At 33.9% G+C, this 22,833-nt stretch overlaps 1 protein-coding gene across 1 annotated transcript; it reads left to right on the plus strand.

The window, feature by feature from the left end:
• Positions 1–32: 32 nt before the first annotated feature.
• On the plus strand, positions 33–22,708 carry LOC124452765 (bifunctional glutamate/proline--tRNA ligase-like). The gene is made up of 50 exons (XM_047003374.1): positions 33–238; positions 418–502; positions 1,229–1,328; positions 1,426–1,582; positions 2,223–2,356; positions 2,710–2,798; positions 2,947–3,073; positions 3,315–3,507; positions 4,029–4,200; positions 4,594–4,718; positions 5,005–5,113; positions 6,502–6,586; positions 7,011–7,181; positions 7,349–7,485; positions 7,549–7,603; positions 7,912–8,064; positions 8,127–8,239; positions 8,459–8,570; positions 8,869–9,036; positions 10,077–10,291; positions 10,419–10,470; positions 10,701–10,789; positions 10,938–11,064; positions 11,308–11,500; positions 12,021–12,192; positions 12,575–12,699; positions 12,986–13,094; positions 15,034–15,118; positions 15,543–15,713; positions 15,890–16,026; positions 16,090–16,144; positions 16,453–16,605; positions 16,668–16,780; positions 17,000–17,111; positions 17,418–17,585; positions 18,232–18,446; positions 18,574–18,625; positions 18,962–19,055; positions 19,376–19,491; positions 19,607–19,679; positions 19,855–19,934; positions 20,046–20,147; positions 20,335–20,490; positions 20,625–20,702; positions 20,779–20,898; positions 21,031–21,204; positions 21,346–21,506; positions 21,615–21,693; positions 21,874–21,938; positions 22,400–22,708. The coding sequence occupies exons 1-50, from the start codon at positions 64–66 to the stop codon at positions 22,554–22,556; spliced, it is 6,258 nt and encodes a 2,085-aa protein (XP_046859330.1). The 5' UTR covers positions 33–63; the 3' UTR covers positions 22,557–22,708.
• The last annotated feature ends 125 nt before the right edge of the window (positions 22,709–22,833 follow it).

Below are 22,833 nucleotides of genomic sequence, written 5' to 3' on the forward strand. Positions count from 1 at the left end.
AGGAATGTGTAGAATTACTCGGAGGAATTGTAATGATCAAATGAATTGGTTCTTTGATGTTTCATGAGGCCACGTTTTCGTTGTATGCTGTTTTATTCTTTTCCTTTCTCTTTTAAACCAACATTTCTGTTGACAAGCGTCTCAGAAAACTCCAGACGACTAGTGTATTATAGTACTTTTCGTTTCGTTTCGATGACTAGTGTTAAACTTCTCGCGAAAACAACAGATCCTCCAATAGGTGGGTAACATGTTTTAAGTTTGAACTTTTTACTTGAAAATTATGAATTTCTTAGAAATTACTCACAAATTGCTTATTTTATAAAATTCATTCTACTTTAAAGTGTGTTAAGATTGGGTAAATTGGTTGAGGGTGACGTTATTTACCATTCAAAAATTGTGACACTATCTGATATCTAGCTTCCTTGCTTGTCGTCAACCATATCAAAGACAAATATCCTGTTGCTGTTGAATGGAAAAATAAAACTGCTTTAGAGGTTTCTGGGTGAGTGAAAGTTATGAAATAGTTTACGACAGAATGGCAACTGCATGTTGTGTTATTATTTGTGGCAAGCAAATTCTTTATGCAATTAATCTTGTTTTGCCAGTTTGAGATGTTTTGACCAAATTATGCAGGTATGTCAGTGTATAGTGACCTTAAAAACAATGAACTTTTTGGAAATTTCTTGAAAGGGTTTGTGCACAAGAATGTAAATCAAGGCTGTCCATTCAACTGGTAATGAAAATGAAAAACCCCAAGAATGGCAGTTAAATACTACACTTACTAAATGTTTTTAATTGTATTAATGAATACTTTAGACTCAAACTAATTGTTTCCCCTTCCTAGTATCACTAGTTCTATACATTGCATATTTTATTCATGACATGTATTTTGAGGAATAAGATACTATTTACAGACATGTACATTAATCACTGAAATGGTTTGGGCATTTTTACTTTCTGTTTGTGTATAATTAGGGCAATAAATGTGCAAATATTGACAATTTTTATAACTAGGAATTTTCAACATATAATCACTTGGTCTCTGGTATTCCAGTTTTTAAACAAATATTTGTGGGCCTGTTTCTTTGCAATTTGTTTCTATCCTTTTTGCTTCTGCTTAATTCAGTGTGCAATTTTTCTATCATGCTTTTGGCAAGTTTTTTTTGTTGTCAATAGAAAGGGTTTTTATTATCATGCGACATCATCACTATGTGTCATTTTTTTCCAGGAATGTTGTGTCAACATCAAACCACACCATTGCCCGATACCTATGTCGAATCGCTGAAAACTTTGATCTTTATGGAGGCAATATATTACAGGCCACTGAGGTAGCTAGTTTTTACATATATGATTAAAACTGCCAACAAATAGTTTAATTATGGTGAACATTGATCATTTTAAAAACCAATTCTTTTCACTGTATAGATTGATAGCTGGGTGGACTTTAGTTGTGATCTCTTGAAAAACAAAGAGAAGTTTAAATTAGCTCTAAGTCATCTTGACAAACAGCTTGCACCTGTAACATACTTGGTTGGACCATCTCTCACTTTGGCTGACTTTGCTGTTTGGGGAGCCTTAAAAGGTATGTTCAGAAAACAAATTCTTTGCTTTGCCAAATTATATAAATGTAGTTATCCATAGATTGGTTAAAGTATTCAAGTTCAACATTGTAATCACACTGTTAAGTCTGTTATCATCGACAAAGTGGTTTTACAATATGCATGACAAATCAAGGGATATTTCAAGGATTTTACTCTGGGAAGCAGTGAACCCTAAAAGGGCCTGTGAAGTGTGAGCCATGTGGCAGAGGGTCAGGAAATACACTTCCTTAGTAAAATTTTAAAAACTGCAATTTTGTAAATGCTATTTTATGCATGTGTAGAGCAATTTAATAACAACGTAACTGATGTGTTAAGAAATATTCATTTTTACTTCAAGCAAGTAATATATTAGCCACAGTGAAGTATTTGAAATACGAATTAGAAAAAATGCCAAAAGGGCTTAAGAAGGGGGGGCAATTTTGTTTCTGTGCAGGGCCAACAAGATGACCTGCAGTTTATACATTCGTTAAATATACCTTGCGAAAAATAAAATGTTTTACCAGTTTGCAGTTTTTACAATTTTAAGTAGGTGTTGCTAATCTCACATGTTGAATGAAGAGTTAGCAGTGGACACGAAAGTTTTTTGTTGTTTCCTTAGAGTCACGTATTTATTTTTTACAGTTCATGAAAAACTGGACAATTTGCTTAATGATGGACATATGAAAAATGTTTCAAGATGGTACAAATTCCTGGCAAATCAAAATGGTTTTAAGGGATTTTTAACAAATCCCCAATCGTCATCAAAAAACTCTCAGGTTTGTATTAATTTAGAATTGTCACATTTAGGATTGTTTCAATCATCAAACTTTACAAGTCCCGTATGCATTAAAGAAAAAAATCAGACGAAATTCCTTTTTATCTTTTGTTTCATATGCATTTGGCAAATGTAAAATTGACTTCTTTACACAGTCCTGTTATGTTCGTGTTTTTTTGCTGTGTATGAAACTGAGATAGATTTGTGTATTACATATATTGTTTAGCATGTTGGCTAGTTTATATTTTTGATTTAAATTCAGCCGTTCTTTGCTTCGCACAAATTGCTACATGTATTTTCTGATGATTTATGTCAAGTTTCCAACAAGGAGGAACATTTTTTTCTTTTTGTTAGGGTGAAACAAAAACGCAAGGAAAGTTCATCGAGTTAGAAGGAGCAGTGGAAGGTCAAGTCGTGACAAGATTTCCCCCTGAAGCGAGCGGGTATGCTTTATTACAAATGAAGAAATTGTCAGCTTGACCTTCTCCTCTTTTCTTAGTCCATCCTGTGCTTTTATATCATACTTGATGTCGTTTGAAAATGCGTAAACATTGAACTACTTTATCAATGGTAAATTTCTAACTTTTGTAGATATTTACATATTGGTCACGCTAAGGCTGCACTGTTAAATCAATATTACCGCGATTATTACAAAGGGGAAATGATCATGCGATTTGATGATACTAATCCAGCAAAAGAAAATGCCGAGTTTGAAGAGGTTAGCGTTTCGCTGTCTTAGTTGTTTAGTTTATGTACCAAACTTGTGTAACTGATCATTCTTATCACGCTTCGCAAAGTAAAAGTTCACTTCTATTGCCAACTAGTTCGGTTTAAAAGATCATGAGAAACTATTTAGTTTGTCCTATGACGAGAAAAGCTAAAATTATTTCCTTGAATAACATGTGTAAGGTTAACTTTAAAAATGTTGATGTAAGTCTGGCTTGTTCACGTTTTATTAGGTGATCCTTGAAGACTTAAAGTTGTTACAAGTACGACCAGACAGGTTTACGAGAACATCAGATCATTTTGAAAAGATACTTGAGTACGGTGAAAAGATGATCAGAGATGGCAACGCTTATGTTGATGACACACCTACTGAAACTATGAGAGAGGAAAGAGAAAAGAGAGTAAAATCCGTTCATCGAGATAACAGTAAGTATCTGGTGATTGATAGTGTATATATTATGTACAAACTTACATGGGGTAGGACATAATTTGTTGTCGTTTATAAACCTTTCTTTTCAATTGCATTTTTTATGAGCAGTTGCGATATATAATTCAAACTATTTATCGTTAGTCATTTTTTAGTTTACTTATCTTAAAATCATGTTTGCTATCTTACAAATCTTTTTCTGTTTCATCTAAAATCATTGAAATAAAAAATGTTTGATATTGGTTGGGAACTAACTGACCATAAATTATCAAATATATATTTCACAAAGCTTAATGGTTGAAGAAGCAAGCATGCTGAAAGAAAGTTCCTTACAGTTTTTTTCATTGAAGACAACTAAAAAGTCGTGTCATTGGCGCGTTATTTGAAGAAATTAAATTTAGCCATTCATAGCATTGATGTCACACAAGTCTCAAATGGTGCAAAGAAAAAATTGCGAACTCCACGAAACAACGATGATATAATCTTAGCTTTTTGTTGATTTTGTATTCATGTTTTGCAGGCGTGGAAAAAAACTTGCAAATGTGGGAGGAAATGAAAAAGGGAAGTGAGTATGGTCAGAAATGTGCCATGCGCGCCAAGATTGATTACCTTTCAGACAATGGTTGCCTTCGTGATCCAACTATGTATCGATGTAAACCTGAGACTCATGTGCAGACAGGAGATAAATATAAGTAAGTACATAAAAGATAAAAGTTTCTCCGGATTTAAAGTGAGTTTTATTGAGCTTTAAAAGAGATTTAAAGTGAGTTTTATTGAGTTTTATTGAGCTTTTTTTTTTGAGTTTTATGTATTAAATGCCTGGATTACAAATTTTCAAACTTATATAAGTAAGTGTATATGGGCTCTATCTTGGAAAGTACCCCTCCCCCCAGTGACATGTTTAGGCAGGAGATAAATATAAGTAGGTGTGTATGGGCTCTATCTTGCAAAGTACCCCTCCCCTGGTGACATGTGCATGCAGGTGATGAGTAGGTATATTTAGTATGCATGGGCGCTGTAAGTATATAAATTATTCTTTTCTACGTGTGCTTCACCAGTTAAAATAAGCATTTTATTTTTTGTAGAATTTACCCAACCTACGACTTTGCTTGTCCCATTGTGGACAGTGTTGAAGGTGTTACTCATGCTTTAAGAACAACCGAATATCACGACAGAGATCCACAATATTTCTGGATACTTGATGCTTTAGGTAGTTCTTTTATGTTTGCTTCGTGTTGTTGATTTGATTAAATCATGTGTTAATGATGAAAGTAGTTGACACTTTTCTGCATGTGAAAATTGCTAAAAGGATTTTGGTGGTCTTTGTAAATATCTACCGTGAAAAAAATGCAGAGAGTTTTGTATGGTTTGTAAAACAATATTCTTACTCAGCACTATAACAATGTGCATTGCAATTGAAATGACGTCATTTATGGGATGACGACATTTATATAAGGAGAATTGATATAAAATATTCAAGATGGTTATCTTTATAGGACTGCGCAAACCAACAGTTATGGAATTTAGCAAGATAAATTTACAGAATACAGTTTTATCGAAACGGAAATTGACGTGGCTTGTCAATGAAAATTTTGTTGATGGATGGTGAGATATTGTTTTGCATTTTTTTTATTTATTCATTCATGCGCATGTAAGAGATCAATTCTTTATTTGCTCCTGGAAAATTGTTCTAAAGTCAATCCACCTTTCCGACGGTAAACACACTTGTTAAAAACAGGAGATCAAATTACAAAATTCAGACAATCAAATGGTCGGACATAGTATTGTTTATGTAGAATAGTGGCAATAAAATGGTTTGGAGATGCTTTTGAGTTTTGGGGCATTTGTGAATCTGATTCTAGTGATTCAGAACGATTATTTATAATGGCAGAATGCGTAACAGTAAATATTAACCATTTTGGGTTAGAAAGAAGCATGAAGATCGAAGGAAAGCTTGAATACTGGCATGTTGTCGCGCTAATGAGTTTTTCTTAGGATTGTTACGGTCCTTTACGGCGTTACTTGAGAATATCCAGGACGTATTTCAGCTGCATAAAGCACAAAAAAGCAAGCTATACAAATTTTTGAACTGTTCTTTTTATTACATGTCCAGAAGTGAAGATACTTTCTAGATTGAATCATGAAAATATTGTAAGACACGTAAAAAGAAATTTACTATCCGAAATGAATTAAAATTTTATGACATAAGAGTTCAATTTAGACGATACACATAGCTTGGCTCATTAAATGTTATCTTTGTAAAAACTATTATTAAAAAAGTATATAATCCCTTTTTTCCATGAAGCCCATGGGTGTTTTCGTTCATGACGAGAGAGTTACATTATACAAGGAGGCTCTCGTTCGTCACATGAGAGTTATGAGAAAGTTAAATTGTAAAAGGTAAAAAACATATAAAAATGTTTAGAGTTGGTTTAAATTATTAATCAAAAAGGTAGAAGTTGTTTGAACCTTTGCAGTATCCTTGGATGTTTTATTTTTATGAGAAGAACTCTTGTAGGAACAAAACGATGAAATTCAAAAGCAAAAAACCCCGTTTTCGGCCCATGCTTCCCGATACCTTGATACTCCAAAATCGGCACTAGTACAAACAGTTGGTCGTTGCCATGACCATGAACTTTGAGAGTTGGTGGAGTTGACTACGCATGCTCAGATTAATTCTAAATTAATTTGTTATTGAGCGAGCTCTGAAATTGGTGCTTGTAGATGCGCTGAGCAAGTTTTCATTCATATATTTTTGACATGCTCTTTGTCTTCTTTAGCTTGTTTTGATAAATGCATCAACACTATGTCCGACCATTTGATTGCCCAAGTTTTGTAATTTGATGTCGAATTTTTGACACGTGTGTTTACCGTCGGAAAGGTGTATTGAATGAAATACTACGAAAGTCATTCATTTTTCAGTTCATCAACATCTATTTTGACGTACAAACTTTTTTAACATCATTGCTTATGCATGTATATGTCGTTGTTAGGGATGATCCAAGATTTCCAACTGTCCGCGGTGTTTTAAGACGAGGAATGACTGTTAAAGGATTGTTGGAATTTATTCTATTACAGGTATCGAAAGCTTTATTGACAGGTTTGAAGGTTTTATTTTGAAAGTTATAGTTTTTACTCAAAATAAATCCACTTTCCTAATAATATATTTACTTAATTTTTTTCAATTGTATAATGGATTTTACTTTGTACATAAACGACAAACTAACATATTGGTGAATCATTTGTACATCACACTTATTATAAATGATTAAAGTTGTGAAGTTTCTTTCATCATATTGTAATTTTCTTTCTTTAGCACCACCCAAGCCACGTGATTTACTCTTTAATAGTAATTTAGTCGTATAAACTAATGTACCAATGTCATTTTCTATTTTCCAATGCAATTTTGGATGGGTGCAGTAATTTCTTTTGAATTGCAAATGGCTAAAATTAAATGTTGTTTTACTCTGTCCATTTACCATATTTCTTCATGTTATTACAGGGTTTTTCAAAAGCCAACGTTCATATGGAATGGGACAAAATTTGGGCAATCAATCGAAAGGTTATTGATCCTCTGGCCCCACGTTACACGGCTTTGGAGAAGAACAAAAGAGTCACGATCAACATTGCTGGAGTAAATGAAACATGTCAAGAAGCAGTTCTCAATCCCAAGGTATTTGCTATAGTAATTTTACTGTTCTTTCCATTTTCCCTGTAGCTTTCTTTGTCAAAGATCTGATTATCTATATACTTCACTTGCATGTGAAGCGTTGTTTTTAACAACAACAGTGGACATTTTTAAACCTTTTATTGACGTTAGTATACTCTTTTTACTCGAAGAATGCCGACATGGGTATGAAGAAAGTTTGGGTATCATCCAAAGTTTACATTGATGGAGCTGATGCAGATACACTTCATGATGGCGAAAAGGTTACGTTAATAAACTGGGGAAACTTTCTCATTAAATCAATAAACAGGTTAGCTTTCATTGCTATTCTACAAAGCGATTTTTCTCTGACAACAATAAATATCCTATTTAGAAACCAGAATGGCTCAATTGAAACAGTTGACGCTGAACCAAAGCTTGATGATACAGTAAGCACGTTAAAGCAACTCTGCTATAAAATTTAAGTCTGTCTCCTTCAATTTTAAGATTGATAAAGCAGATTTTCAAGACTAGGGTATTTTTTCAAGCGTATTTTATTCATACGTGACCAGAGGGTTTTGGTTTTGAGACCAGATAAAATGCACGCAGTCCAGTCAAGTCGCTTGATCAGAGCAACACTGGGAATACGTGTACAGTAGTAAAACGTGAATCTTGAGTTTTATTTGGATTTATTAAGGTAGATGATGTGCGATCTTAGATTTAGAAGATCTCTTCAACCCGATCTGTTTTCTTTTAGGATTACAAAAATACTACCAAATTAACATGGCTAGCTGTAACCAACTCTGCTCCATTGCTTCCAGCAATAACTGTGCATTATGATAATATTATTGCAAAGGCAATCCTCACGAAGAACGATGACTTTAAAGATCACGTCAATAAAAATACCAAGGTATTTGACAAAGAAGAATGTTACGAGTTGATATATATGAAAAATATATTCCTTATGTTAAGGCTGAAGTTGAGATGCTGGGTGATCCTGAGTTAGTTAATGTGAAAAAAGGTGATATAATTCAGTTGCAACGAAGAGGGTTTTTTATATGTGATCAACCTTACTGTGAGGAAAGGTATGGATGGAAGAAGCTTTATCAATATAAAACAGTTTATAAAGAGTATAATTACGTATGTATGGGGTAGCAGTATTCTCAAGCTATCGCGAGTACTGATGCTATTATGTGTTTGTTGCAATTCTATTTTTACTGATGTTCTGATATTTTTCAGTCTCATATAAATTTAGCATTTCGCGTTTTCATTTTTCTACAATTCTACTATTTTCTTGTTTTTAGTCGCCACTCTGGCAAAGCGACACCGTGCATTTTATTTTCAATTCCTGATGGTCATACAAAGGCTATGCCGACCTCAGGCTCAAAGACAAAATCAAAACAGACCAGTGAAAAGGTATAGACACTCATTTTGAAAAATGTTTTGCCACTTTTCAGAAATTTGGAAATTGCATAATCGAAGGAAATTATAGAAGTTGCACAAGTTTCTGAATAAACATATCTTCTTTTGAAATGCAATTTAGCAAATAAAATTGTAGCTCAACCAGCGTCAGGTTAGCGTATTTAACTTTTTCCACTAAGATAATGCCTTGGAAAAATACTGCTTTCATCTTGCAGGTTTTCTTGAATCAACCATAGTGTGTTTATGTACATTTTCACTTTGTCTTTATTATGTTTTATGTTCATATTTCTAGAAAGAAAAAGTCAGTAAAAAAGGTGAGAAAACTGAAGAAATTCAAGCAAAATCGGAATCAAGTCCTGCTGTGACTTTAACCATGACACCTGAGATTGAAGATCTCGTGAAGAAAATTGGTGAACAGGGTGATAAAGTTCGTGAGCTTAAGTCTACTGGAGCTGTTAAGGTTTGTTATTTCAGTGTTGTCCAATCAATAGTTACTTCTTTTTGCATAATGTTACGTATGTTTGTACATGAAAATGCAAGCATTTGTACAATATCATAATCTTGAATTATCAGTACACGACTTTCATCGTGGGGAATTCAATGATGAAATTTATACAATATCATAATCTTGAATTATCGGTACACGACTTTAGTCGTAGGGAATTCAATGATGAAATTTATACAATATCATAATCTTGAATTATCGGTGCACGACTTTCATCGTGGGGAATTCAATGATGAAATTTATACAATATCATAATCTTGAATTATCAGTACACGACTTTCATCGTGGGAATTCAATGATGAAATTTATACAATATCATAATCTTGAATTATCAGTACACGACTTTCATCGTGGGGAATTCAATGATGAAATTTATACAATATCATAATCTTGAATTATCAGTGCACGACTTTCATCGTGGGGAATTCAATGATGAAATTTATACAATATCATAATCTTCAATTATCGGTGCACGACTTTCATCGTAGGGAATTCAATGATGAAATTTATACAATATCATAATCTTGAATTATCGGTACACGACTTTCATCGTGGGTAATTCAATGATGAAATTTATACAATATCATAATCTTGAATTATCGGTGCAGGCCTTTCATCGTGGGTAATTCAATGATGAAATTTATACAATATCATAATCTTGAATTATCGGTGCACGACTTTCATCGTGGGTAATTCAATGATGAAATTTATACGATATCATAATCTTGAATTATCGGTGCACGACTTTCATCGTGGGTAATTCAATGATGAAATTTGTATCCTCGGTGTGATGTTACAATCCTGGGTTCAATTTGCATTTTCTTGTACATTTTCATATAATATATATGTACTTATATGTTTTCATGTATATATATATATATGTTTATAATATCGTGTACTGTTTTATTATAATTTTTTAGCAAATCCTCCTTCATCCTCCTAAATTTATAGTGTGATATTATTTTTCACAAAATAAATCTTTATTGTGATTTCAGGAAGAGGTTACAGCTGAAGTGAACAACCTACTTAATCTCAAAAGTAAATATAAGACTTTGACAGGACAAGAATTCAAACCAGCGAACAGTAGTGGCCGAAAGAATGAGAAAGGAAAAAGTTCTTCAGGAAACAATAAACATGAAAAGAAACAGGAGAAGAAACCTTCAGAGCAACAACCATCTCAGGATGAAAAAGGAGGAAAGAAAGTTACCAGGTGCGAATACAATGATTTTAATTCTTTGCTATCCAAGTAATTTTGAAAATTTCTGTAGTTCTTTTACTTGCTCAAAATTGCCTTGTGCACATTTTAAATATCAATCGTTAACCGTTATTATATTTAGGCTTGGTTTAGAAGCAAAAAAAGAAGAAAATCTCTCTGATTCGTATTCGCAAGTACGTGTTAATCAGAGAGTAGTTTTTTATAGTAAAACTGTAATCAAGCCTCAAATACAATTTTTTTAATGACTTGTAGTATATGGTCAACCCATATGTATTATGAATTCGATGAATATTTTTGATTTAAATTCAGCCGTTTCTTTGCTTCGCACTCATTGCTACATGTATTTTCTGATGATTTATGTCAAGTTTCCAACAAGGAGGAACATTTTTTTTCTTTTTGTTAGGGTGAAAGAAAAACGCAAGGAAAGTTCATCGAGCTAGAAGGAGCAGTGGAAGGTCAAGTCGTGACGAGATTTCCCCCTGAAGCGAGCGGGTATGCTTTGTTACAAATGAAGAAATTGTCAGCTTGTCCTTCTCCTCTTTTCTTAGTCCATTCTGTGCTTTTATATCATACTTGATGTTGTTTGAAAATGCGTAAACATTGCACTACTTTATCAATGGTAAATTTCTAACTTTTGTAGATATTTACATATTGGTCACGCAAAGGCTGCACTGTTAAATCAGTATTACCGCGATTATTACAAAGGGGAAATGATCATGCGATTTGATGATACTAATCCAGCAAAAGAAAACGCCGAGTTTGAAGAGGTTAGCGTTTCGCTGTCTTAGTTGTTTAGTTTATGTACCAAACTTGTGTAACTGATCATTCTTATCACGCTTTGCAAAGTAAAAGTTCACTTCTATTGCCAACTAGTTCGGTTTAAAAGATCATGAGAAACTATTTAGTTTGTCCTATGACGAGAAAAAATAAAAAATTATTTCCTTGAATAACATGTGTAAGGTTAACTTTAAAAATGTTGATGTAAGTCTGGCTTGTTCACGTTTTATTAGGTGATCCTTGAAGACTTAAAGTTGTTACAAGTACGACCAGACAGGTTTACGAGAACATCAGATCATTTTGAAAAGATACTTGAGTACGGTGAAAAGATGATCAGAGATGGCAACGCTTATGTTGATGACACACCTACTGAAACTATGAGAGAGGAAAGAGAAAAGAGAGTAAAATCCGTTCATCGAGATAACAGTAAGTATCTGGTGATTGATAGTGTATATATTATGTACAAACTTACATGGGGTAGGACACAATTTGTTGTCGTTTATAAACCTGCTTTTCAATTGCATTTTTTATGAGCAGTTGCGATATATAATTCAAACTATTTATCGTTAGTCATTCTTTAGTTTACTTATCTTAAAATCATGTTTGCTATCTTACAAATCTTTTTCTGTTTCATCTAAAATTTTTGAAATAAAAAATGTTTGATATTGGTTGGGAACTAACTGACCATAAATTATCAAATATATATTTCACAAAGCTTAATGGTTGAAGAAGCAAGCATGCTGAAAGAAAGTTCCTTACAGTTTTTTTCATTGAAGACAACTAAAAAGTCGTGTCATTGGCGCGTTATTTGAAGAAATTAAATTGAGCCATTCATAGCATTGATGTCACACAAGTCTCAAATGGTGCAAAGAAAAAATTGCGAACTCCACGAAACAACGATGATATAATCTTAGCTTTTTGTTGATTTTGTATTCATGTTTTGCAGGCGTGGAAAAAAACTTGCAAATGTGGGAGGAAATGAAAAAGGGAAGTGAGTATGGTCAGAAATGTGCCATGCGCGCCAAGATTGATTACCTTTCAGACAATGGTTGCCTTCGTGATCCAACTATGTATCGATGTAAACCTGAGACTCATGTGCAGACAGGAGATAAATATAAGTAAGTGTATATGGGCTCTATCTTGGAAAGTACCCCTCCCCCCAGTGACATGTTTAGGCAGGAGATAAATATAAGTAAGTGTATATGGGCTCTATCTTGCAAAGTACCCTCTCCCCAGTGACGTGTTTAGGCAGGAGATAAATATAAGTAGGTGTATATGGGCTCTATCTTGCAAAGTACCCCTCCCCAGTGACGTGTTTAGGCAGGAGATAAATATAAGTAGGTGTGTATGGGCTCTATCTTGCAAAGTACCCCTCCCCTGGTGACATGTGCATGCAGGTGATGAGTAAGTATATTTAGTATGCATGGGCGTTGTAAGTATATAAATTATTCTTTTCTACGTGTGCTTCACCAGTTAAAATAAGCATTTTATTTTTTGTAGAATTTACCCAACCTACGACTTTGCTTGTCCCATTGTGGACAGTGTTGAAGGTGTTACTCATGCTTTAAGAACAACCGAATATCACGACAGAGATCCACAATATTTCTGGATACTTGATGCTTTAGGTAGTTCTTTTATGTTTGCTTCGTGTTGTTGATTTGATTAAATCATGTGTTAATGATGAAAGTAGTTGACACTTTTCTGCATGTGAAAATTGCTAAAAGGATTTTGGTGGTCTTTGTAAATATCTACCGTGAAAAAAATGCAGAGAGTTTTGTATGGTGTGTAAAACAATATTCTTACTCAGCACTATAACAATGTGCATTGCAATTGAAATGACGTCATTTATGAGATGACGACATTTATGTAAGGATAATTAATATAAAATATTCAAGATGGTTATCTTTATAGGACTGCGCAAACCAACAGTTATGGAATTTAGCAAGATAAATTTACAGAATACAGTTTTATCGAAACGGAAATTGACGTGGCTTGTCAATGAAAATTTTGTTGATGGATGGTAAGATATTGTTTTGCATTTTTTTTATTTGTTCATTCATGCGCATGTAAGAGATCAATTCTTTATTTGCTCCTGGAAAATTGTTCTAAAGTCAATCCACCTTTCCGACGGTAAACACACTTGTTAAAAACAGGAGATCAAATTACAAAATTCAGACAATCAAATGGTCGGACATAGTATTGTTTATGTAGAATAGTGGCAATAAAATGGTTTGGAGATGCTTTTGAGTTTTGGGGCATTTGTGGATCTGATTCTAGTGATTCAGAACGATTATTTATAATGGCAGAATGCGTAACAGTAAATATTAACTATTTTGGGTTAGAAGGAAGCATGAAGATCGAAGGAAAGCTTGAATACTGGCATGTTGTCGCGCTAATGAGTTTTTCTTAGGATTGTTACTGGCCTTTACGGCGTTACTTGAGAATATCCAGGACGTATTGCAGCTGCATAAAGCACAAGAAAGCAAGCCATACAAATTTTTGAACTGTTATTTATATTACATGTCGAGAAGTGAAGATACTTTCTAGATTGAATCATGAAAATATTGTAAGACACGTAAAAAGAAATTTACTATCCGAAATGAATTGAAATTTTACGACACAAGGGTTCAATTTAGACGATACACATAGCTTGGCTCATTAAATGTTATCTTTGTAAAAACTATTATTAAAAAAGTATATAATCCCTTTTTTCCATGAAGCCCATGGGTGTTTTCGTTCATGACGAGAGAGTTACATTATATAAGGAGGCTCTCGTTCGTCACGAGAGAGTTATAAGAAAGTTAAATTGTAAAAGGTAACAACTAAAAAACATACAAACATGTTTAGAGTTGGTTTAAATTATAACTCAAAAAGGCAGAAGTTGTTTGAACTTTTGCAGTACCCTTGGATGTTCTAGTTTCTTTTATGAGAAGAACTCTTGTAGAAACAAAAAGATGAAATTCAAAAGCGAAAAACCCCGTTTTCGGGCCATGCTTCCCGATACCTTCTTAAGCGCAAGGCACTAGAACGCCGCATGTTAACGTTTCGGTAGGAGATTTCGGCCCCTCCACGCTATCCTACTTGGGAGATGCAATAGCAAGCTTCCGCCCATCAGACCCCGAGATCACCTGCGATAGGCTTTGCTCGGGGTACGCAGGGAGAGTGCGGTCGCCACCGAAGTGTGGGCCCCTAAGCCACTGCATACTATATCGCACCCAGCTTCCACTGCTAGTTGACATCTACTATATCTAATATTAGCTTTATGGTATTAATAAAGTCACTACTGCGCATGCTCAGATGATTTCTTTAATAATTTGCGACTAAGTGAGCTAATTGCCACAAATGTAGTGCAAGTACATATAATTAGTCCTTACCATGACTGTGAACAATTAGTCGAGTGGACTGAGCATGCTATTTACTTTAAAATCGGTGCTAGTAAATGCAGTTGGTCGTTGCCATGACCATGAACTTAGGCATCTGGTCAAGTCGACTGCACATGCTCAAGCAGACTGCGCATGCACGGATGATTTATCTGAAAATTTGTGACTGAGCGAACTAATTACTCCAAAATCGGCACTAGTACATATAGTTGGTCGTTGCCATTACCATGAATTTTGAGAGTTGGTGGAGTTGACTGCGCATGCTCAGATTAATTCTAAATTAATTTGTTACAGAGCGAGCTCTGAAATTGGTGCTTGTAGAGCAAGTTTTCAATCATATATTTTTGGTATGCTCTTTGTCTTCTTTAGCTTGTTTTGATAAATGCATCAACACTATGTCCGACCATTTGATTGCCTGAGTTTTGTCATTTGATGTCGAATTTTTGACACGTGTGTTTACCGTCGGAAAGGTGTATTGAATGAAATACTACGAAAGTCATTCATTTTTCAGTTCATCAACATCTATTTTGACGTACAAACTTTTTTAACATTGCTTATGCATGTATATGTCGTTGTTAGGGATGATCCAAGATTTCCAACTGTCCGCGGTGTTTTAAGACGAGGAATGACTGTTAAAGGATTGTTGGAATTTATTCTATTACAGGTATCGAAAGCTTTATTGACAGGTTTGAAGGTTTTATTTTGAAAGTTATAGTTTTTACTCAAAATAAATCCACTTTCCTAATAATATATTTACTTAATTTTTTTCAATTGTATAATGGATTTTACTTTGTACATAAACGACAAACTAACATATTGGTGAATCATTTGTACATCACACTTATTATAAATAATTAAAGTTGTGAAGTTTCTTTCATTTTATTTTAATTTTCTTTCTTTAGCACCACACAAGCCATGTGATTTACTCTTTAATAGTAATTTAGTCGTATGAACTAATGTATTAATGTCATTTTCTACTTTCCTATGCAATTTTGGATGGGTGCAATAATTTCTTTTGAATTGCAAATGGCTAAAATTAAATGTTGTTTTACTCTGTCCATTTACCATATTTCTTCATGTTATTACAGGGTTTTTCAAAAGCCAACGTTCATATGGAATGGGACAAAATTTGGGCAATCAATCGAAAGGTTATTGATCCTCTGGCCCCACGTTACACGGCTTTGGAGAAGAACAAAAGAGTCACGATCAACATTGCTGGAGTAAATGAAACATGTCAAGAAGCAGTTCTCAATCCCAAGGTATTTACTACAGTAATTTAATTGTTCTTTCCATTTTCCCCTGTAGCTTTCTTTGTCAAAGATCTGATTATCTAAAGACTTCAATTGCATGTGAAGCGTTGTTCTTACCGATAACAGTGGACATTTTTAAACCTTTTATTGACATTAGTTCATACGTATACTCTTTTTATTCGAAGAATGCCGACATGGGTATGAAGAAAGTTTGGGTATCATCCAAAGTTTACATTGATGGAGCTGATGCAGATACACTTCATGATGGCGAAAAGGTTACGTTAATAAACTGGGGAAACTTTCTCATTAAATCAATAAACAGGTTAGCTTTCAGTGCTATTCTACAAAGCGATTTTTCTCTGACAACAATAAATATCCTATTTAGAAACCAGAATGGCTCAATTGAAACAGTTGACGCTGAACCAAAGCTTGATGATACAGTAAGCACGTTAAAGCAACTCTGCTATAAAATTTAAGTCTGTCTCCTTCAATTTTAAGATTGATAAAGCAGATTTTCAAGACTAGGGTATTTTTTCAAGCGTATTTTATTCATACGTGACTGGAGGGTTTTGGTTTTGAGATCAGATAAAATGCACGCAGTCCAGTCAAGTCGCTTGATCAGAGCAACACTGGGAATACGTGTACAGTAGTAAAACGTGAATCTTGAGTTTTATTTGGATTTATTAAGGTAGATGATGTGCGATCTTAGATTTAGAAGATCTCTTCAACCCGATCTGTTTTCTTTTAGGATTACAAAAATACCACCAAATTAACATGGCTAGCTGTAACCAACTCTGCTCCATTGCTTCCAGCAATAACTGTGCATTATGATAATATTATTGCAAAGGCAATCCTCACGAAGAACGATGACTTTAAAGATCACGTCAATAAAAATACCAAGGTATTTGACAAAGAAGAATGTTACGAGTTGATATAAATGAAAAATATATTCCTTATGTTAAGGCTGAAGTTGAGATGCTGGGTGATCCCGAGTTAGTTAATGTGAAAAAAGGTGATATAATTCAGTTGCAACGAAGAGGGTTTTTTATATGTGATCAACCTTACTGTGAGGAAAGGTATGGATGGAAGAAGCTTTATCAATATAAAACAGTTTATAAAGAGTATAATTACGTATGTATGGGGTAGCAGTATTCTCAAGCTATCGCGAGTACTGATGCTATTATGTGTTTGTTGCAATTCTATTTTTACTGATGTTCTGATATTTTTCAGTCTCATATAAATTTAGCATTTCGCGTTTTCATTTTTCTACAGTTCTACTATTTTCTTGTTTTTAGTCGCCACTCTGGCAAAGCGACACCGTGCATTTTATTTGCAATTCCTGATGGTCATACAAAGGCTATGCCGACCTCAGGCTCAAAGACAAAATCAAAACAGACCAGTGAAAAGGTATAGACACTCATTTTGAAAAATGTTTTGTCACTTTTCAGAAATTTGGAAATTGCTTGAGATACATAATCGAAAGAAATTATAGAAGTTGCACAAGTTTCTGAATAAATATATCTTCTTTTGAAATGCAATTTAGCAAATAAAATTGTAGCTCAACCAGCGTCAGGTTAGCGTATTTAACTTTTTCCACTAAGATAATGCCTTGGAAAATATTTCTTTCATCTTGCAGGTTGTCTTGAATCAACCATAGTGTGTTTATGTACATTTTCACTTTGTCTTCATTATGTTTTATGTTCATATTTCTAGAAAGAAAAAGTCAGTAAAAAAGGTGAGAAAACTGAAGAAATTCAAGCAAAATCAGAATCAAGTCCTGCTGTGACTTTAACCATGACACCTGAGATTGAAGATCTCGTGAAGAAAATTGGTGAACAGGGTGATAAAGTTCGTGAGCTTAAGTCTACTGGAGCTGTTAAGGTTTGTTATTTCAATGTTGTCCAATCAATAGTTACTTCTTTTTGCATAATGTTACGTATGTTTGTACATGAAAATGCAAGCATTTGTACAATATCATAATCTTGAATTATCGGTGCACGACTTTGATCGTGGGGAACTCAATGATGAAATTTATACAATAAATCTTGAATTATCGGTGCACGACTTTCATTGTGGGGAATTCAATGATGAAATTTATACAATATCATAATCTTGAATTATCGGTGCACGACTTTCATCGTGGGGAATTCAATGATGAAATTTATACAATATCATAATCTTGAATTATCGGTGCACGACTTTCATCGTGGGAATTCAATGATGAAATTTATACAATATCATAATCTTGAATTATCGGTGCACGACTTTCATCGTGGGGAATTCAATGATGAAATTTATATCCTCGGTGTGATGTTACAATCATTTTCTTGGGTTCATGTATATATGCATTGCTTGCATTTTCTTATAATATATATGTACTTATATGTTTTCATGTATATATATATATATATGTTTATAATATCGTGTACTGTTATCATTATAATTTTTTTAGTAAATCCTCCCTCATCCTCCTAAATTTATAGTGTGATATTATTTTTTACAAAATAAATCTTTATTGTGATTTCAGGAAGAGGTTACAGCTGAAGTGAACAACCTACTTAATCTCAAAAGTAAATATAAGACTTTGACAGGACAAGAATTCAAACCAGCGAACAGTAGTGGCCGAAAGAAAGAGAAAGGAAAAAGTTCTTCAGGAAACAATAAACATGAAAAGAAACAGGAGAAGAAACCTTCCGAGCAACAACCTTCTCAGGATGAAAAAGGAGGAAAGAAAGTTACCAGGTGCGAATACAATGATTTTAATTCTTTGCTATCCAAGTTATTTTGAAATTTTCTGTAGTTTTTTAACTTGCTTAAAATTGCCTTGTGCACATTTTAAATATCAATCGTTAACCGTTATTATATTTAGGCTTGGTTTAGAAGCAAAAAAAGAAGAAAATCTCTCTGATTGGTATTCGCAAGTACGTGTTAATCAGATAGTAGTTTTTTATTGTAAAACTGTAATCAAGCCTCAAATACAATTTTTTTAATGACTTGTAGTATATGGTCAACCCATATGTATTATGAATTCGATGAATCTTTTTGATGTAGTAACTAACATTAGTGAGTGCCGTGTGCGCATGGCAAATTAGGGAATAGTTATCCGACCAGTTCATATTTGGTAGTGGGCATCATGATACCTGATGATATCTTCATCGTCACGAAGTAATATAATCCAATGTATTATCGCTACTTACACCTCTCGTCTTCCTAAACAATATGCATTAACTCTTAGTATCCATGTCTATAATTTTCAGGTTATTACGAAAGCTGAATTAGTTGAATATTACGACGTTAGTGGCTGCTATATTTTACGTCCATGGTCGTATGGAATATGGGAAATTATCAAAGGTACGTTTATCAATTCAATTTCCGAGTGATTAAAGTTCTTGAAGTCATGCAAAGATTTTTTGTAAGTTCTTCATGATCATTACCTTTCGGTCCTAGGAAATAATCGAGTAAAGTTCTTAGAAACTCTGCAAGTAACGAGTTTTGTGATGATTTTATCTATTGAGAATTCCTTATTTCCTATGTTTATGTGTTTTTTTCTAATCTTAATATTCTTATATATTTTGCCGTCCTTTACATTAAAAGTGCTGATATGTTGTTGTTGGGAATATGTTTATGTTGTTATTGATTGTATGATTAAGTATTTATTCCTTCATTAACAGATTTCTTTGATTCTGGCATAAAGAAACTCGGAGTTGAAAATTGTTATTTTCCAATTTTCGTGTCGCAAGCGGCCCTTGAACGAGAGAAAACTCACATCGCTGATTTTGCACCAGAAGTACGCGTGATAAATATTCGTATTTATTTGAAGCTAGCTATTTGTGGTTTATATATTCAGGACCACAATGCAATGGTGTCTTTCATGGTGTAAGTTAGTTTTTGTCATTATTTAGGTCGCATGGGTGACGAAATCTGGCCAGTCTGAATTAGTGGAGCCAATTGCTATTCGTCCGACAAGTGAAACAGGTTTAAATGATGCAACGTTTTGTGTGTTTGCTCATGGGGAATGCCCTTTTTAATCTTGTAACGTAATCTAGGTATATGTTAGTATCGTTTAGAAGGAAATATAAGTTTCATACTGTTTTAACATTTGGTGATTCCTTAAGAAATGTTGAAACAAGATTATGAATCATCATTTTAGTCATGTATCCTGCGTATGCCAAATGGATAAAATCTCATCGAGATCTTCCTCTTAAACTCAACCAATGGAATAACGTTGTAGTGAGTAAACAATAGTTTTACTCTTCTTACTTGAAGAAATGAAAACCTTATTTACATCGTACATCATTCTTTCATATGTTGTTAATTACTGAGTCTTGTTTTGTTGCATAGAGATGGGAATTTAAGCATCCTCAACCATTTCTAAGAACGAGAGAATTCCTTTGGCAAGAAGGACATACAGCGTTCGCTGAGTACGATGAAGCAGTTGAAGAAGTTAGTAAAATTGCATTTTCCAATAAGAAAATAGTTATAGCATGGGATCTTATGGAAACGATATCTTTTGTTACCTAGTGTAAGATTTAATGTTCTGAACTTTATAATTACATCTGTAAGAAGCGCTTTATTGGAAAATTTGTTGCAATTTCTAACTGATATTTTTGTGTATGTTTTCATATTTTAGGTTCACACTATCCTCGACCTTTACGCACGCGTTTACACGGATCTTCTTGCCATTCCCGTAGTGAAAGGACGAAAAACAGAAAAAGAAAAGTTTGCGGGTGGTGATTTCACAACCACTGTCGAAGCCTACATTTCAGCTAGTGGACGTGCAATTCAGGTAACTTGTAGTTATCCACACACTACAGAAATAGACTGAATTATTGAACTTCACTTCATGTGTCTCCAACATTATTTTAAACTTAACTTTTCCAACATCATCAATACAAATGTATTTTTGTTCATTTTATAAAGGGTGCAACGTCACATCATTTGGGTCAAAATTTTTCCAAAATGTTTGAAATTGTTTTTGAAGATCCGGACAAACCTGGGGTATGATGTTTTTATAGCGTTGAACATCAACACACGCATGTACTGTCTTCTATGTTGTTGAACATGCCTGTTTTAGGAGAAGCGTTTCGTGTACCAGAATTCTTGGGGTATAACTACCCGCACAATTGGTGTAATGTGTATGGTACATGGGGATAACACTGGACTCGTTTTGCCTCCTAGAGTTGCAACTGTTCAGGTGGGATATTTTTTTGTATGATTGATTTCCACCATAAATTGTTGATGGCAAAGGATTCTTGACAGCTACGTAGAGAATATATTAATTACATGTTTTGGAAAATACTTGATTATCACTTTTTCTACCGCTCAGGTTGTGATCGTACCGTGTGGTATGACGGTAAATTTAGCTGAAGATAAGAAGCAAAGTTTGCTGACATTTTGTAAGGACTTTTTTCAACAATTAACTGAAGCTGGGGTCCGAGCTAAACTTGATGATCGCGATAATTACTCTCCTGGATGGAAGTTTAATCATTGGGAACTCAAAGTAAGTTTTATGTGATTTATAGGAATCATCAGAGATAATGTTTTTAATTCTTAACAAACGATGACATGCGTAATATGAAACAAATTTTTTCATATTCCCGAAGATTCTCTTTCTTGATATTCATCTTTCTGTTTTATACAGGGTGTTCCAATACGGGTAGAACTTGGTCCACGTGACGTAACAAACTCTCAGTTTGTCCTTGTAAGACGAGATACTGGCGAGAGGAGTACACTTGCGGTGAAGGATTTTGTTATTAAGATTAAGGAAACCATTGAGGAAATTCACCATGCTCTACTTTCAAAGTAAGACAAGTGCGAATAGCAGTTTGTTCATTTTAAGTTGTAACTAGAGGATTGAAACAAAGACATCCATATGTATCGGAATAGGACGTATTGTGTTTACATTAATAGAGCAGAAGCTGAACTGAACGATAACATGGTCGTTGTGAACAACTGGAGTGATTTTTGCTCGATGTTGGACAAGCAAAAGGTAGTTCAACGATGTTTTTTTGCAATTGGTTCTTGGAGTTATGTCTTAGATACATTGCTATGTCGACGAAACGTTTATTTGATGATTTTTGTTGAACGTTCTTGTATAGCAAATTGTCTTACACTATAATATGAGTAATTTGCACTATTGAACTCCATATTTCTTTACTTGATTTTTTAGATAATTCAAGCACCTTTTTGCGGAGCAATAGCTTGTGAAGATAAAATCAAGAAAGATAGTGCTAGGTAAGATATCCTCGCCAAATGCTGCAACGCAACGATTAATTAATAATTAATGATTCAAAGTCGATTTTTCTTTCTAAAACCTAGGTCTAATTTCTTCCTTTTTATAATATTCAAACTCATACGTTGATGACGTTTGCTAATTATTTGAAGGCCACTGAATTTTCAATAATTTGTTAAGAATTTAGTGATATTGTTTTGACAGACAACGTCAGATTATGCAAACGTCGATTGTATAATGCTCATCATTATGGTTGATATTTTTGGCTAAAAAAAACCTGTGCATGATTTTCTGGTTAAAATCCCATACGTATAAATGATTTTCTGTCTTGCAATTTGGGTGACAAGATATTTATCCTTCCTTTATAATTGTCACGAAATGTACGATAATACAGAGATAAAGATATTATTGAATTCAGTTTTTGTAATGTATTAATCAGTAATTGTTTTCACGAAATTTTTAGGGATGCTGTTGTTGAGGAAGGTGCTCCATCCATGGGGGCTAAAAGCCTTTGTATACCATTTGATCAACCTTGTGAGATAACTTCAGGAACTCAATGCGTATGCCCGGACTGTGAGAAACCAGCTACGTGTTATACATTATTTGGGAGAAGTTATTGAAAATTACAAACCTCCAAAATCATTCGGTTAAAATCGTTTTCGCACAATTCTATAACTTCAACGAAAAAAAATGTTTGAAGATCCTTAACAATGTAGAGCACATTATCACTCAGGAAATCACATTTCTTAAATAAATGTGCGCCTGCATGAAATTTGTAGAAATTTGTTTTGCACAATTGCGGCACGAAGCTTGCTAATAACGAGAGCAAAGTACATCACTGTTTTGATTTCCAGTAAAAGTGTATATTTCCTATAGTACGTGGAATTCCTTTAGATG

The sequence above is a fragment of the Xenia sp. Carnegie-2017 genome, unplaced genomic scaffold (assembly GCF_021976095.1).
Source record: "Xenia sp. Carnegie-2017 unplaced genomic scaffold, XeniaSp_v1 HiC_scaffold_25, whole genome shotgun sequence".
NCBI classification, from domain to species: Eukaryota; Metazoa; Cnidaria; class Anthozoa; order Malacalcyonacea; family Xeniidae; genus Xenia; species Xenia sp. Carnegie-2017.